The sequence below is a fragment of the Pelobates fuscus genome, chromosome 13, assembly GCF_036172605.1.
Source record: "Pelobates fuscus isolate aPelFus1 chromosome 13, aPelFus1.pri, whole genome shotgun sequence".
In the NCBI taxonomy this organism is placed as follows: Eukaryota; Metazoa; Chordata; class Amphibia; order Anura; family Pelobatidae; genus Pelobates; species Pelobates fuscus.
Window position 1 is genome coordinate 19,592,670 of NC_086329.1, and position 14,901 is coordinate 19,607,570.

Here is a 14,901-nt window from a genome sequence, read left to right on the forward strand (position 1 = left end):
GAAACTACATATTCTGGGCATATCTTACAGAACAATTTGCGTTAAACCAACATTTATTACAATAAGAAGCTGAGGCAAAGGCCATTTATATAGAAACATAGAATGTGACGGCAGATAAGAACCATTCGGCCCATCTAGTCTGCCCAATGTTCTAAATACTTTCATTAGTCTCTGGCCTTATCTTATAGTTAGGATAGCCTTATGCCTATCCCACGCATGCTTAAACTCCTTTACTGTGTTAACCTCTACCACTTCAGCTGGAAGGCTATTCCATGCATCCACTACCCTCTCAGTAAAGTAATACTTCCTGATATTTTTAAACCGTTGTCCCTCTAATTTAAGACTATGTCCTCTTGTTGTGGTAGTTTTTCTTCTTTTAAATATAGTCTCCTCCTTTACTGTGTTGATTCCCTTTATGTATTTAAATGTTTCTATCATATCCCCCCTGTCTTGTCTTTCCTCCAAGCTATACATGTTCAGATCCTTTAACCTTTCCTTTCCATGAACCAGTTTAGTAGCCCTTCTCTAAACTCTCTCTCTAAAGTATTAATATCCTTCTGGAGATACGGTCTCCAGTACTGTGTACAGTACTCCAAGTGAGGTCTCACCAGTGTTCTGTACAATGGCATGAGCACTTCCCTCTTTCTACTGCTAATACCTCTCCCTATACAACCCAGCATTCTGCTAGCATTTCCTGCTGCTCTATTACATGGTCTGTCTACCTTTAAGTCATCTGAAATAATTACCCCTAAATCCCTTTCCTCGGATGTTGAGGTTAGGACTCTATCAAATATTCTGTACTCTGCCCTTGGGTTTTTACATCTAAGATGCATTATCTTGCACTTATCCACATTAAATGTCAGCTGCCACAACTCTGACCATTTTTCTAGTTTACCTAAATCATATACCATTTGGCTTCTCTCTCTTGGAACATCAACCCGTCAGCAAAAAGACATACCTTACCATAAGGACCTTCTGCAATATCACTAATAAAAATATTAAAGAGAATGGGTCCAAGTACAGATCCCTGAGGTACCCCACTGGTGACAAGAACATGCTTCAAATATACTCCATTGACTACAACCCTCTGTTCCCTGTCACTCAGCCACTGCATTACCTATTCAACAATATCGGAATACAAACTTAAAGCGTAAAGTTTATTGAGAAGCCTTCTATGTGCAACAGTGTCAAAAGCCTTACTGAAATCTAGGTAAGCAATGTCTACTGCACCACCCTGATCTATTATTTTAGTTACCCAATTAAAAAAAAATCAATAAGATTAGTTTGGCATGATCTCCCTGAAGTAAACCCATATTGTCTCTGATCTGGAAATCCATCTGATTTTAGATGTTCAACAATCCTATCCTTTAACACTGTTTCCATCACTTTCCCCACTACTGAAGTAAGGCTTACTGGCCTATAGTTGCCCGATTCCTCCCTATTACCTTTCTTGTGAATGGGCACAACATTCGCTAACTTCCAATCTTCTGGGACTACTCCTGTTAACAATGATTGGTTAAATAAATCTGTTAATGGTTCTGTTAGTACACCACTAAGCTCTTAATAACTTTGGGTGTATTCCATCAGGCCCCACTGACTTATTTGTCTTTATTTTTGACAGTTGAAATAGAACCACTTCCTGTGTAAACGCACATGTAACAAATGAAGCATTTGTCCTTTTTCCCAACTGAGGTCCATTCCAAAATTTTTAAGCACAAATGTAGAGAGAGACACAAACTGACTTTTTTATGCTTGAGTAATTCAAATGAACATCCCCAAACAACAGAGCAAGCCCATTTTGTCACTTATAGGCACCATAAAAGTCAAACAACTTAACTTCCTGTATTAAATTTGCAGGAAATAGACATTTCTTGTAACAGTTTGTATAAGGCCTTAAAAACACTCAGTTTATTGTTCATTTAAATGTTTTAATAGATGTTTGAGTGCATCTCGTCCACCATTGTCACTTTATAGGGACAATCCAAATCCCTAAAAGCACTTGAGCTTGCTTTATGTGTGACGAGTGTATTCTCATTTTACAAAAAGTGCAGACTTCAGTAGAAATTGGCACTTGTATAAATTAACCTTGTTGCACCTTTCTTGGCTGTCAGACAACTGGTCCGGTTACTTCATGGTTTGTTTAGCTCTACGGAGCTAAACTCAAGAGTCAGCAATCGCCCACAGCATCTGCCTAGCAAAGACTTCTCATTGAGCTGCATTGGGAAGTCTGTGATTAGACAGCTACAGAAAGTCTCGACTGGGTTACAAGGGGAGGGCTGGCAAAGGCTGCAGATAAGAGATCTGCAGCTTTTGCTAGCTGTTTTAGATAATGAAAAAATATATATATAAATCACTATTTATTTATAAATTGACAATTTTTTTGTTGTGTATAAATCACTATTTAGTAGGTATAACTCCAATTAAAACATCATTTTTTAAAATTTGGGGTATATCTAAAAACAGCTTATAAAAGCTGCAGATCTTTGCAAGCCATCCCCCTCTTACCCAATCACAGACTTCCCAATGTAGCTCAATGAGACATCTTTGCAAAGCAGGTGGTCTGAGCAATTGCTGCCTCAAGCTTCACAGAGCTGTATGTGTTAAGTGACCTTTTCCCCCCCTCCCCCATTTTACAAAAAGGGGACACTTATGGAGTGTCCATTTAAATGCATGTTTTCATTGGGTGTTATCTACTAAACATTGATTGTATTGTTTAATTTAGGCAGTGTAGTGTCCTTTTAATCTTAACATTCCTATACTGCCTAATACAGTATAAGTTTCACATTAAATCACGTAAAATCAATAGCCGTTTGCAATTCTTTATAAGCATAAACCAAATCATAAAGTGTGCTGTGCCTTTAAGATTATAATAAGAATCATATGCAATTATTTGCTGCGGGGATCCAGGCCAAAAATTGGGCAATAAACAATAGAGGACGTAGGAAATCGTGACTCTATACCATAATATAATTTAGCAGACAAAAATCCTGACGGAAGGTGAACTCCGAATACGCAGAGAATCCAACCGAACATACAAAGCCTCATTGGTAGACTGTGGTCAATAAAATGATAGATACGGAATTCTGCGAAAGCCGAAATGTTCACATCATGCCACTGTTCCTGTCATATAAAAATAAAGAATTTAAAAAAAAAAAAAAATTTAAAAATTGGGCAATGAAACATCAGCATTTTTACACAATTTTAATTTGAGTTTTTACAGATTCTAAAAATATATAAATCCACACGAGCAGGAGTGGCAAATAGGATAAATCATTTAGATATAAACTTGCACATTCTCCTACACCCAAATGTCATATTTTATCATGTCAACAAGTTAAAAGAACGGCTTCATGTGGATAATACGCAAATGGACAAAAAAAATATACTCTGTCCAGCAGAGCAGTCTTTTAGTTACAGTACCAGTACCATTCCCTGTGCTTTCTATTGTATGTAAATCAGCGCATGGCCTACAATACATAGTTTACTTTCAATTGGGGGGAGTTGAGTAAGGAGCTGAAAGAAAGGCCAAAAAGTGCAGATTTACCAACTTTGTCCAGCTCTGCTAGTTTGGCCTTAACACCGCAACTTTATTAACTCAACACAACTGTTTCATGAGTACAACCCCAGAATTCTTGGTTATTTGAGGACAGAAGTAAAAGCAGGGAAGTATGCTGTACCAGAGAGGAATTCGGTGCCCCCAGGACACAGATAACGGTTTGAAGTTCAAACAGATACAGTTCGATAAGCTGGACAGGAGGTAAGAATGTCATCTTCACAGACTTTTCATTCTGACAAAGGGATAACCGGTTTGAAGAGCCCAATCGCGTTAGTAGACATGCTCTACACCGTGCTTCAATGGGCATGCAGTAAGTACAGCTCAAATTACACTGGACAGGTTTGGTTTTGTACTGGAAGTTGCAAAGTCTGTGCCTCTCGTCCTCTCCCTGACAAATTAAGAGATTTCATTCGCTGAAGAAGTGTCCCGGTCAGTTCCTTCAGTTTGTATGGGTAAAGAGCCTTGGGGAACCAGATTTGATTGTAGAAGCAGAACCAAGGTATCCACAATTTTGACTCCTCCACCCATTAAAGTGCTGTTCAAGAGTCCGGCCAGCAGAGGAAGATAGAGACGCAACCTTCTATCATGTCTTTAGGATGAAGCAATCCCCCATCAGCTGTCTTTGGTGGCAGGCTCTTCCTTGGATTCTAAAACAAAAAGAGTGACAAAAATCCATAAGGCCACATCATAAACAATCAAGTATCCATATTATGATCTGGCAACCTCTAGCCAGCTGTTCCACCTTAACTCCCATCACCATAAGCAGTCTGGCACAATAAAATACTACGCAATCCATGCCAGAGGAACAAACTCAGCTATACGATCATGTGAATTTCTATTGGTTACCTTATAAACCTTGGACGAGAAATATGCGATTTAGAAATCTTTTCCGCCACCTATTTTCTCATTGTCCTCATGTTTCATTTTGAATATTACATTTATTGATTTCAACACCATTTTACATTATAAATGCATACACTTCAAGTACACAGGCTAGATCTAGTACTTCATTTTGGCAATATAACCCTGAATTTACAATAAGCAGGCTGACCATTCAAAACTGACGACAGGCTGGTACTATCCAAAAAGGTCAAATGTAAGATTATTTCAAAATAAATAAGTAAATGAAAAAACAAATATGCTAAATGTTTCAAAATTGGATTACATTAGAAATATTTACTTAGGGTAACGGTTTTAGGTAGAATTCATGTTGAGGCATAACACTTTGAATTATATATAGAGATTAAGGTTCAGTAAGATTTATGGAAGCGTAACATAGCCTGTAATTAGTGTTTACAAATGGTCCTAATCCCAAATCCAAGCTTTGATGCCTAAAACAATCCATCATAACTCCATACCAATCCCCATTTCAAATTTTAACATTAAACCTCAAATAAAAGTCTAAGAATTTGAAAAGCACAAACAATCTTAGAACTTCGCCCTACAACCAACTCCCAAAGGACTCATGACAGGCATCTGCCTTATGTGTAAACTAAGCATACCTCCAAAGCTTCACAGATTATAATAGCGGTAGATACATTAAGTTATTATTTCACAGTGGCTGAAATTAAATATGTATCAGTCGTATTTATAGACTGGGTCCAGCCCACGTAGCATATACACTCCTAACAGACTAAGACTAGTCTACAACAATTTATTTCCATAGATAGATTATGTTTTTAAATACCGCACTGCAAGGGAGCGACGTCATCCACTTCAAAATGTTTTAAAATAAGGCATAACCTCAGTTGAAGGTAACAGAACAATTTAACAAAACCATCCATACATCACACCCCAAACATTTCCTCTGAATATGTGCACCTCATACATTACAGAAGGAGCAATCAATCAATCTCTGAAATATGCAAAAAATAATAAAATGGAAATAAAACTATGCTTGCTTGATGTATTCTTTAAATAAAGCATGGATAATGAAACTTTTTTAATTAAGAAAAAAATAAATAAAAAAAACACCTTGAATTTGAAACATTTTTTTTTGTTTAAAAAAAATTGTTATAAAATGTATTCATGGGTTTCAATGCATTTACCAACTGATTAAAGAAGAAAAGAAAAAATATATTTATATTTCACAATAAAAAAAAAAGGTAGCAGAATACCGATATCCTTAACATCCACCAAAACATCCAATTTTCAGTTAGTGTTTTTAAATTTTTGTTGCCAGGGGTTTGACTTTAATGGGGCATTGTTAGGATCGCGCAAAATGTAAATAATTCTACATAGCTGTGGATGTACAGAGCTATACAAGGAATAAAAAACAAAGCAAAGAGCGGATTCGCTGAGGTTTTCTAGCCGTATTCCTTTGCTAATCTGCTTGTCTGTAGCTGTACAGGAACACCTAGCATGGATCTGTGCAGCAGTGTTTATAGTGTCCCACAAGGGGGGAATGGTGACCTCCGATAAGGACAGCTTCCTGTCTGCTTAATCAACAAAGAGCTTGTGGCTGGATGTGTGACAAACCTACAGTACAGGACTCCTCCCCTTCTATACAGGCAAGCACGTACACAGTCACACACATGTACATAGGTCACACGCATCGCTGGTTTATAATTGCTCTCACATGTCAGAGATACACGTATTAAAGTGGAATTGCTATATAAGAGTGGGGGAAAAAAATAAACAAACGCAATCTGTTGTATAATGGGCAATGAAACATCTGTAGGTCGTCCAGTCATTGTACATAAATAGTTACAATCTAGAGGAAATTATATTTGCAGAATAAGCTTGTTGGAGCAAGTTCATTGATCACCATTTTTGTTTCTTATATTTTGTTTTATACTCACATTAAAATATCTATATTGCTGCAAAGTATGTTGGCACTACATAAATAACATTCATATAAATGTTTATGCACTCATCAGCTGATCTAACTATGTTTTAGTCACAAATGTGACTTAAAAATCGAGGCTAAGAACACACACACACACACGAACAAACAAAACAAGCCCCGGGGGTCGAACATTCGCATATCATCAGCAAATGGTTGAGATTTCACCCCCCCCCCCCCCCAAAAAAAGTTTTTTCTTCAATGAAATTTTTACCTAGTAAACACATGGACCGGTTATAAAAGGGTCACCCAGTGAACTAGAGAACTAATTGTAAATCAGAATGACATCACTTACCAATCAACCTTTTGAATTTCTGCTTGGCTGCTGCTCGCTCTTTGGCGTCAAAGTACCAGACAGTTAAAGCATATCTAAAAATAAAAACAATTATTTATATATATTTTTAAAAACCACAACCACTGCCCAATACCGCATGCACATGCAGAAACACAAACATGACAGGTACCTGGTTGCATATGATGGCTGCACCTCATGGGGGTTGCGTCTGTCAGACCAGAAAAAAAGCAGCCGGTCAAAGAGGGGTTCAATGTCCGCCACATTGGAGCCACCCTCAGGAAAGATTCTCAAGATCCCACCATGGACCTGCAAAAGAAGACCATTTGTATAATGGATGAACGGATTAGAGTGCATGGAACAGTTCAAGGTGGGTGACAAACATAATAAAGGCTAATTAAAAAGCACAGGAGCATTCTACAGTATATGTAACCAGCAACAGGTCGATCCCACAACAGAGAAAACACTAACAAGTCCCATAACTATGGTGTCCATAAAAGCAATATTCCCAAATTTATACCGCCTTTATCATAGTATTCCATGATGTATATATCTTTCTAACAGATGGGATTAGTTCTCATACAGTAAAGAAATTAAAATTCAGACTAACCTTTGCGTTCCAGTCCTTGTTTAGGTAATAAATGCAGGTAATACAGCGCCCATCTCCAGTGGGATTGTCCACATGCCGTACATACCCAGCGCCATTACCAGGGTAACATGCCACCATTGCCTGCAAAAAAATAAGAAATACGTATTGCATTAGATTTGGTGGCAAATATAGTGCAGCATTCCTTCTATAAGAGTCTGCCAGTGGATTTAGAATCCCATAATGTCCTAATAGGACATTCCAACCACTTGATTTAACTACTTCATGACAAAAGCTTCACTGTTGCGTTCAGTCCCTGTGGCATCAGCCAGACTGCCTCATTAGGGCAACAGGTACCAGCAGTTCCTTGTCACAAACAGTACCTTCTGTTTCCCCCCTTTTTATAATTAAATATTACGATGCAAACAGAATTGAGCCTGGGATCATTGCGAGTCAATTCCAGGACATGCGACCAACGTTTTTGGCTACATGAGTGTATTACAAAATAACCGTATTTATTATTTTTGTTTGTATTTGGCGAATTCAGAATATTTAAACCCTTCACTACATGCGCAAGGATGCAGAATTTGAAGCTACATTATTGAGGAAAAGAAAACTAAAGGTTGTGGGGAATTTAAAGAAGAGTACATGGTAGGTCAGGAGTAACCGGCCATTCATAGTGGAGAAGAATAATATTTTATGTGTAAATTATATGTATTCCATATGGGATCTCCTGTGACCGCTTGTTGTCCTGTTTCACTGTGTACTTACGTGGCATTTAGATTAAGATATATGATTAGCAGAAGGGCTCCATACATGCAACCAAAAAAGGTGAATTTGCAACTTTATGTTCACACAATAAAAGGTTTCATTTGTGGGGGCAAAGTTCTACAAGTGGGGTATAATTGCCATGGAAACAAATAGAATGCAAGTATCCCCAAATTAACTTGTATCCAGGACCAAAAGAAATTGAGAAACAAAGGTGTAGCTTTCTCACCTCCTTTACTACTCTAACAATTATTTTTTATTATTATTCATGAAAATTAGACCATTTTTTTTACATTTTGGTGCAGTCATTAACCATGACATGTGTGTGTGTATTCATACAATCTGTATAAACATTACATTACTTTTCTTAGAATAATTGATTCAATGTCTTTGGTGGACGCAGTCCATGCAGGTGCCTGACCCAATTAAGGGGGTTACAGTGTTCTTCTCACCTTGGACCGCTCCTTCACATAGTAATTGCCCAGCCGGTTGCCACATAACACGACCAGGCGATCAATGACAGACAGAACCAGTCCAATGGCCTCACACCCTTCCTCTGTGCCAGCGACCCAGGTGATCTTATCCCCCCTCAGATGTCTCTTGGAGACCCCCTGCAGGTTCCCCGCCAGCCGGCCATCCTTCAGTGCCCCCTCCTTGTGTAACTGCCTGACCTGCTCCAGGACCCGGTCGCCCACCTCTTCCCCCAAAACATTGTCCAGATAGCAGAAGCCTTTGGAGAGCAGGCGGGGCACGATGTGCTCCAGGGCCAGTTTTTCCAGGTCCGCAGTCGGGGTGTGCTTGAGGGGCATCACTGGGGCAGCCTCAGGCGGCATAGGCGGGTCAATGTTTCCTGCAGAGGGTAGAACGTGGGGCTCCGAATGCTCAGACTCGCAGGAAGCCGCAACATTCCATCCTTAGAATCCTGGCCAGATCAGGCAGCCAGCAGGGTGACAGGTCCAGGAATGACAGCACTCACTGCTGGGGGAGGATTGTGGAGACCAGGGGTAACTCAGAGAGTGAATGCTGCCCCTCTCTGGGGTCTCAGATTAAGGTAGGTATGAGGGGTAAGTAGCTCAGTGTGGGGGCTGTCCCCATGTATACAGTGATTGGATCACACTGTCACTGTATATGCACTGGGGCTGCTCTGCCCTATATTCCCTCTCTGTACGTGCAGAATGAGGGCTTCCCATTTTCTGGGCGGGGCCTGCTATGCACATTCAAACTAGCAGATCCCCGCCCCCATCTACTGCTAACCTGTCAGCTGGGAGGGTGGGCGGGGCTGCCCGGGTAGGAGGGGCTGGACATGCAGCACGTGCGTGATGGAACACACGCAAAACGCCGCAGATTGGTCAGGGCGCGCCCGGGCGGGACAGGTAACTTGGAGACAGCGTCCGAGGGGCGTGTCATCCGCCATTGAGGAATCCTGGCTGAGCATGTAGCGCTGCTGAGTGTAGTAAACACAGGGGGGAGGGGGGAAGGATGAGGGATGGTATACAGAGAGAATTCTTTATATAGAGAGAGGGGGAAGAGATGGTATACAGAGAGAATTCTTTATATAGAGAGAGGGGAGGGAGAGAGGGATGGTATACAGAGAGAATTCTTTATATAGAGAGAGGGGAGGGAGAGAGATGGTATACAGAGAGAATTCTTTATATAGAGAGAGGGGGGAGGGATGGTATACAGAGAGAATTCTTCATATAGAGAGAGGGGAGGGAGATGGTATACAGAGAGAATTCTTTATATAGAGAGAGGGGAGGGGGAGAGATGGTATACAGAGAGAATTCTTTATATAGAGAGAGGGGGGAGGGATGGTATACAGAGAGAATTCTTCATATAGAGAGAGGGGAGGGAGATGGTATACAGAGAGAATTCTTTATATAGAGAGAGGGGAGGGGGGAGGGATGGTATACAGAGATAATTCTTTATATAGAGAGAGGGGAGGGAGATGGTATACAGAGATAATTCTTTATATAGAGAGAAGGGAGGGAGATGGTATACAGAGAGAATTCTTTATATAGAGAGAGGGGAGGGGGAAGGGAGATGGTATACAGAGAGAATTCTTTATATAGAGAGAGGGGAGGGAGATGGTATACAGAGATAATTCTTTATATAGAGAGAGGGGAGGGAGATGGTATACAGAGATAATTCTTTATATAGAGAGAGGGGAGGGAGATGGTATACAGAGCGAATTCTTTATATAGAGAGGGGAGGGGGGAGGGATGGTATACAGAGAGAATTCTTTATATAGAGAGAGGGGAGGGGGGAGGGATGGTATACAGAGATAATTCTTTATATAGAGAGAGGGGAGGGAGAGGGAGATGGTATACAGAGATAATTCTTTATATAGAGAAAGGGGAGGGGGAGGGAGATGGTATACAGAGAGAATTCTTTATATAGAGAGAGGGATGGTATACAGAGATAATTCTTTATATAGAGAAAGGGGAGGGGGAGGGAGATGGTATACAGAGAGAATTCTTTATATAGAGAAAGGGGAGGGGGAGGAAGATGGTATACGGAGATAATTCTTTATATATAGAGAGGGGAGGGAGAGGGAGATGGTATACAGAGATAATTCTTTATATAGAGAAAGGGGAGGGGGAGGGAGATGGTATACGGATAGAATTCTTTATATAGAGAGAGGAGGGGGAGAGGGATGGTATACAGAGAGAATTCTTTATATAGAGAGGGGAGGGGGAGGAAGATGGTATACGGAGATAATTCTTTATATAGAGAGAGGAGGGGGAGAGGGATGGTATACAGAGAGAATTCTTTATATAGAGAGAGGGGAGGGAGATGGTATACATAGAGAATTCTTTATATAGAGAGAGGGGAGGGGGAGGGAGATGGTATACAGAGATAATTCTTTATATAGGGAGGGGGGAGGGAGATGGTATACAGAGATAATTCTTTATATAGGGAGGGGGGAGGAAGATGGTATACAGAGATAATTCTTTATATAGAGAGAGGGAAGGGGGGAGGGAGATGGTATACAGAGATAATTCTTTATATAGAGAGGGGGAGGGAGATGGTATACAGAGATAATTCTTTATATGGAGGGGGAAGGGGGAGGGAGATGGTATACAGAGAGAATTCTTTATATAGAGAGAGGAGAGGGGGGAGATGGTATACAGAGATAATTCTTTATATAGAAAGGGGGGAGAGGGGAGGGAGATGGTATACAGAGATCATTATTTATATAGAGAGAGGGGAGGGGGAGAGATGGTATACAGAGAGAATTCTTTATATAGAGAGAGGGGAGGGAGATGGTATACAGAGAGAATTCTTTATATAGAGAGAGGGGAGGGAGATGGTATACAGAGAGAATTCTTTATATAGAGAGAGGGGAGGGGGAGGGATGGTATACAGAGATAATTCTTTATATAGAGAGAGGGAGAGGGATGGTATACAGAGATAATTCTTTATATAGAGAGAGGGGAGGGGGAGGGAGATGGTATACGGATAGAATTCTTTATATAGAGAGAGGAGGGGGAGAGGGATGGTATACAGAGAGAATTCTTTATATAGAGAGGGGAGGGGGAGGAAGATGGTATACGGAGATAATTCTTTATATAGAGAGAGGAGGGGGAGAGGGATGGTATACAGAGAGAATTCTTTATATAAAGAGAGGGGAGGGAGATGGTATACATAGAGAATTCTTTATATAGAGAGAGGGGAGGGGGAGGGAGATGGTATACAGAGATAATTCTTTATATAGAGAGAGGGGAGGGGGAGGGAGATGGTATACAGAGATAATTCTTTATATAGGGAGGGGGGAGGAAGATGGTATACAGAGATAATTCTTTATATAGAGAGAGGGAAGGGGGGAGGGAGATGGTATACAGAGATAATTCTTTATATAGAGAGGGGGAGGGAGATGGTATACAGAGATAATTCTTTATATGGAGGGGGAAGGGGGAGGGAGATGGTATACAGAGAGAATTCTTTATATAGAGAGAGGAGAGGGGGGAGATGGTATACAGAGATAATTCTTTATATAGAAAGGGGGGAGAGGGGAGGGAGATGGTATACAGAGATCATTATTTATATAGAGAGAGGGGAGGGGGAGAGATGGTATACAGAGAGAATTCTTTATATAGAGAGAGGGGAGGGAGATGGTATACAGAGAGAATTCTTTATATAGAGAGAGGGGAGGGAGATGGTATACAGAGAGAATTCTTTATATAGAGAGAGGGGAGGGGGAGGGATGGTATACAGAGATAATTCTTTATAGAGAGAGAGGGAGAGGGATGGTATACAGAGATAATTCTTTATATAGAGAGAGGGAGAGGGAGAGGGATGGTATACAGAGATAATTCTTTATATAGAGAGAGGGGAGGGATATGGTATACAGAGAGAATTCTTTATATAGAGAGAGGGGAGGGAGATGGTATACAGAGAAAATTCTTTATATAGAGAGAGGGAGATGGTATACAGAGATAATTCTTTATATAGAGAAAGGGGAGGGAGATGGTATACAGAGAGAATTCTTTATATAAAGAGGGGAGGGAGATGGTATACAGAGATAATTCTTTATATATAGAGAGGGGAGGGGGAGGGAGATGGTATACAGAGAGAATTCTTTATATAGAGAGAGGAAGGGGGAGTGATGGTATACAGAGAGAATTCTTTATATAGAGAGGAGCGGAGAGGGAGATGGTATACAGAGCAAATTATTTATATAGAGAGAGGGGAGGGGGAGGGAGATGGTATACAGAGAGAATTCTTTATATAAAGAGAGGGGAGGGAGATGGTATACAGAGAGAATTCTTTATATAAAGAGAGGGGAGGGAGATGGTATACAGAGTGAGAATTCTTTATATAGAGAGGGGGGAGGGAGATGGTATACAGAGAGAATTCTTTATATATAGAGAGGGGAGGGATATGGTATACAGAGAGAATTCTTTATATATAGAGAGGGGAGGGATATGGTATACGGAGAGAATTCTTTATATAGAGAGGGGTGATGATATACAGAGTGAGAATTCTTTATATAGAGAGATGGGAGGGGGGGATGGTATACAGAGATAATTCTTTATATAGAGAGAGGGGAGGGAGATGGTACACAGAGATAATTATTTATATAGAGAGGGGAGGGGAAGAGGGAGATGGTATACAGAGAGAATTCTTTATATAGAGAGATGGGAGGGATATGGTATACGGAGAGAATTCTTTATATAGAGAGGGGTGATGATATACAGAGTGAGAATTCTTTATATAGAGAGATGGGAGGGGGGGAGATGGTATACAGAGATAATTCTTTATATAGAGAGAGGGGAGGGAGATGGTATACAGAGCGAATTCTTTATATATAGAGAGAGAGCAAGTATACAGAGAGAAACTTTATAAAGAGAGCCGGTGTGTGGAGAGACACTATATATAGAGAGAGGGAAAAGAGATTAGAGACCTAATATAGGGAGAGAGGAGGAGGGAGAAGGAAGGGTTAGGGAAAGGGAATGGGGGAAATTCGAAAATAAAAAAGGTGGAGGATAAAAAGAACATACATACATACACACACACAGAGAAAGGTGAGTGCACGGGAAGTGTTAACAAGATTGGATGTGACGGGGTTACTGATAGGAGAGCAATGGCAAGAATCAGAATGGTAAATAGAGTAAGGAGGGCATGCTGCCCTATGTGTTGCTCTGACAGACAGATGGATGAATATAAAATTTAACAACCCACAAGAGCTTTAGAGTGATAACATCTGGCTGGCTGAGGATACCCGGTAATGTAGTCCATAGCAGCTGGAGTGCCAATGGTGATTGTTGGCATATAGCATGGTTAGGCAACGCACGACACGCCAGATGTGGACTACATCTCCCATAGTGCTCTCATAGACATAATGCGGACAAAGCATGGAGGGAAATGTAGTCCCAGATGTAGTGAACATCTGGAGTGCGGAAGGTTGCCTACGCCTGGGTCATATCGTATTCAATTGTAACACAAGGAAACGTAGAGATCTTCAGAAATGAGGCGGTGGACAGCAAACAACATTAATTTAACTATTAATCTCCATTTAATGGGAAGAAGGCAATATTCCATATTTACATTTAATAAAGACTTCTAAAAGGGTTTCACTAATTCCTGGATTACACGTTTTCTTTAAACCACCACTTCATAAAGATCAGGGGGAAGGGAAACAGTCCATTTACATTAGAACTGTGACATGAAGCAGGGAGTTGTCACATAGAGCTCTAAGTCTTACAGTACAAGTTTGCGTTCCGCATATTCCTTTGGATAAACATTCTGATGAAGTTGTAACTTACATGAGAGGAAGGGGGTGGTGAAGAAAGTCAGCCCGACACCTAATCACAGCTAAAAATACACATGGATCGTGTAAACTCCCTCACTACAGGAAAACATGCAGCGATCCTTGCTCAGCAGCATAGAGTGAGACCAGCAATGCACACTTCGCGCACAAAAACCATAACACGAATAATATATACTGTAACAATTCCTGATTTTCTTTGGAGATTTAAAAAGGAATTTGACATTACAGTTTATAATTCTTTCAAATAAAAATGACGAAATGTATTTCAACATCTGTCTGTATCAATTTGTAATGCATACAATTTAAAAGAACCCTTCGAGGACCATAACCACTGCAGCCTGCTGTAGTGGTTATGGTGCAAGAAGTGCCCTGGCAACCTGCTATCGTAAATGTGTCAAACCAATTTAGAACAGTTTGACAACTTACCCGATTTTACAGTGGCTCGTAAACACCTGTCAATCAGCGCACTCCACGATCAGTCGGGCTTCCCTCAAGACATCCACTTTCTCCTGCAGAAGATGACTGAATGTGGTCCAGGCACCTGGAGGACACAAGTACATTGTCAAACCTTTATATATTAAAA

The 14,901-nt window shown here is 40.5% G+C and overlaps 1 protein-coding gene across 1 annotated transcript; it reads right to left on the minus strand.

Moving 5' to 3' along the window:
* Window positions 1-3,186: 3,186 nt before the first annotated feature.
* Window positions 3,187-9,223, minus strand: EGLN3 (egl-9 family hypoxia inducible factor 3). Its single transcript, XM_063440077.1, has 5 exons — window positions 8,500-9,223; window positions 7,304-7,423; window positions 6,866-7,002; window positions 6,697-6,770; window positions 3,187-4,203 (listed from the first exon to the last, which is right to left on the minus strand). Exons 1-5 carry the CDS (start codon window positions 8,878-8,880, stop codon window positions 4,169-4,171), a joined length of 747 nt encoding a protein of 248 aa, XP_063296147.1. The 5' UTR covers window positions 8,881-9,223; the 3' UTR covers window positions 3,187-4,168.
* Between the last annotated feature and the right edge of the window lie 5,678 nt (window positions 9,224-14,901).

What these genes read in the sequence shown, in the direction of transcription:
- EGLN3 (XM_063440077.1), bottom strand. Translation starts at nt 8,880, where the DNA reads ATGCCGCCTGAGGCTGCCCCAGTGATGCCCCTCAAGCACACCCCGACT. An exon ending in ATGTGAAGGAGCGGTCCAAG is followed by an intron (nt 7,424 to 8,499) that starts GTGAGAAGAACA and finishes ATTTTTTTGCAG; the next exon opens with GCAATGGTGGCATGTTACCC. An exon ending in ACAAGGACTGGAACGCAAAG is followed by an intron (nt 7,003 to 7,303) that starts GTTAGTCTGAAT and finishes CTTCTTTTGCAG; the next exon opens with GTCCATGGTGGGATCTTGAG.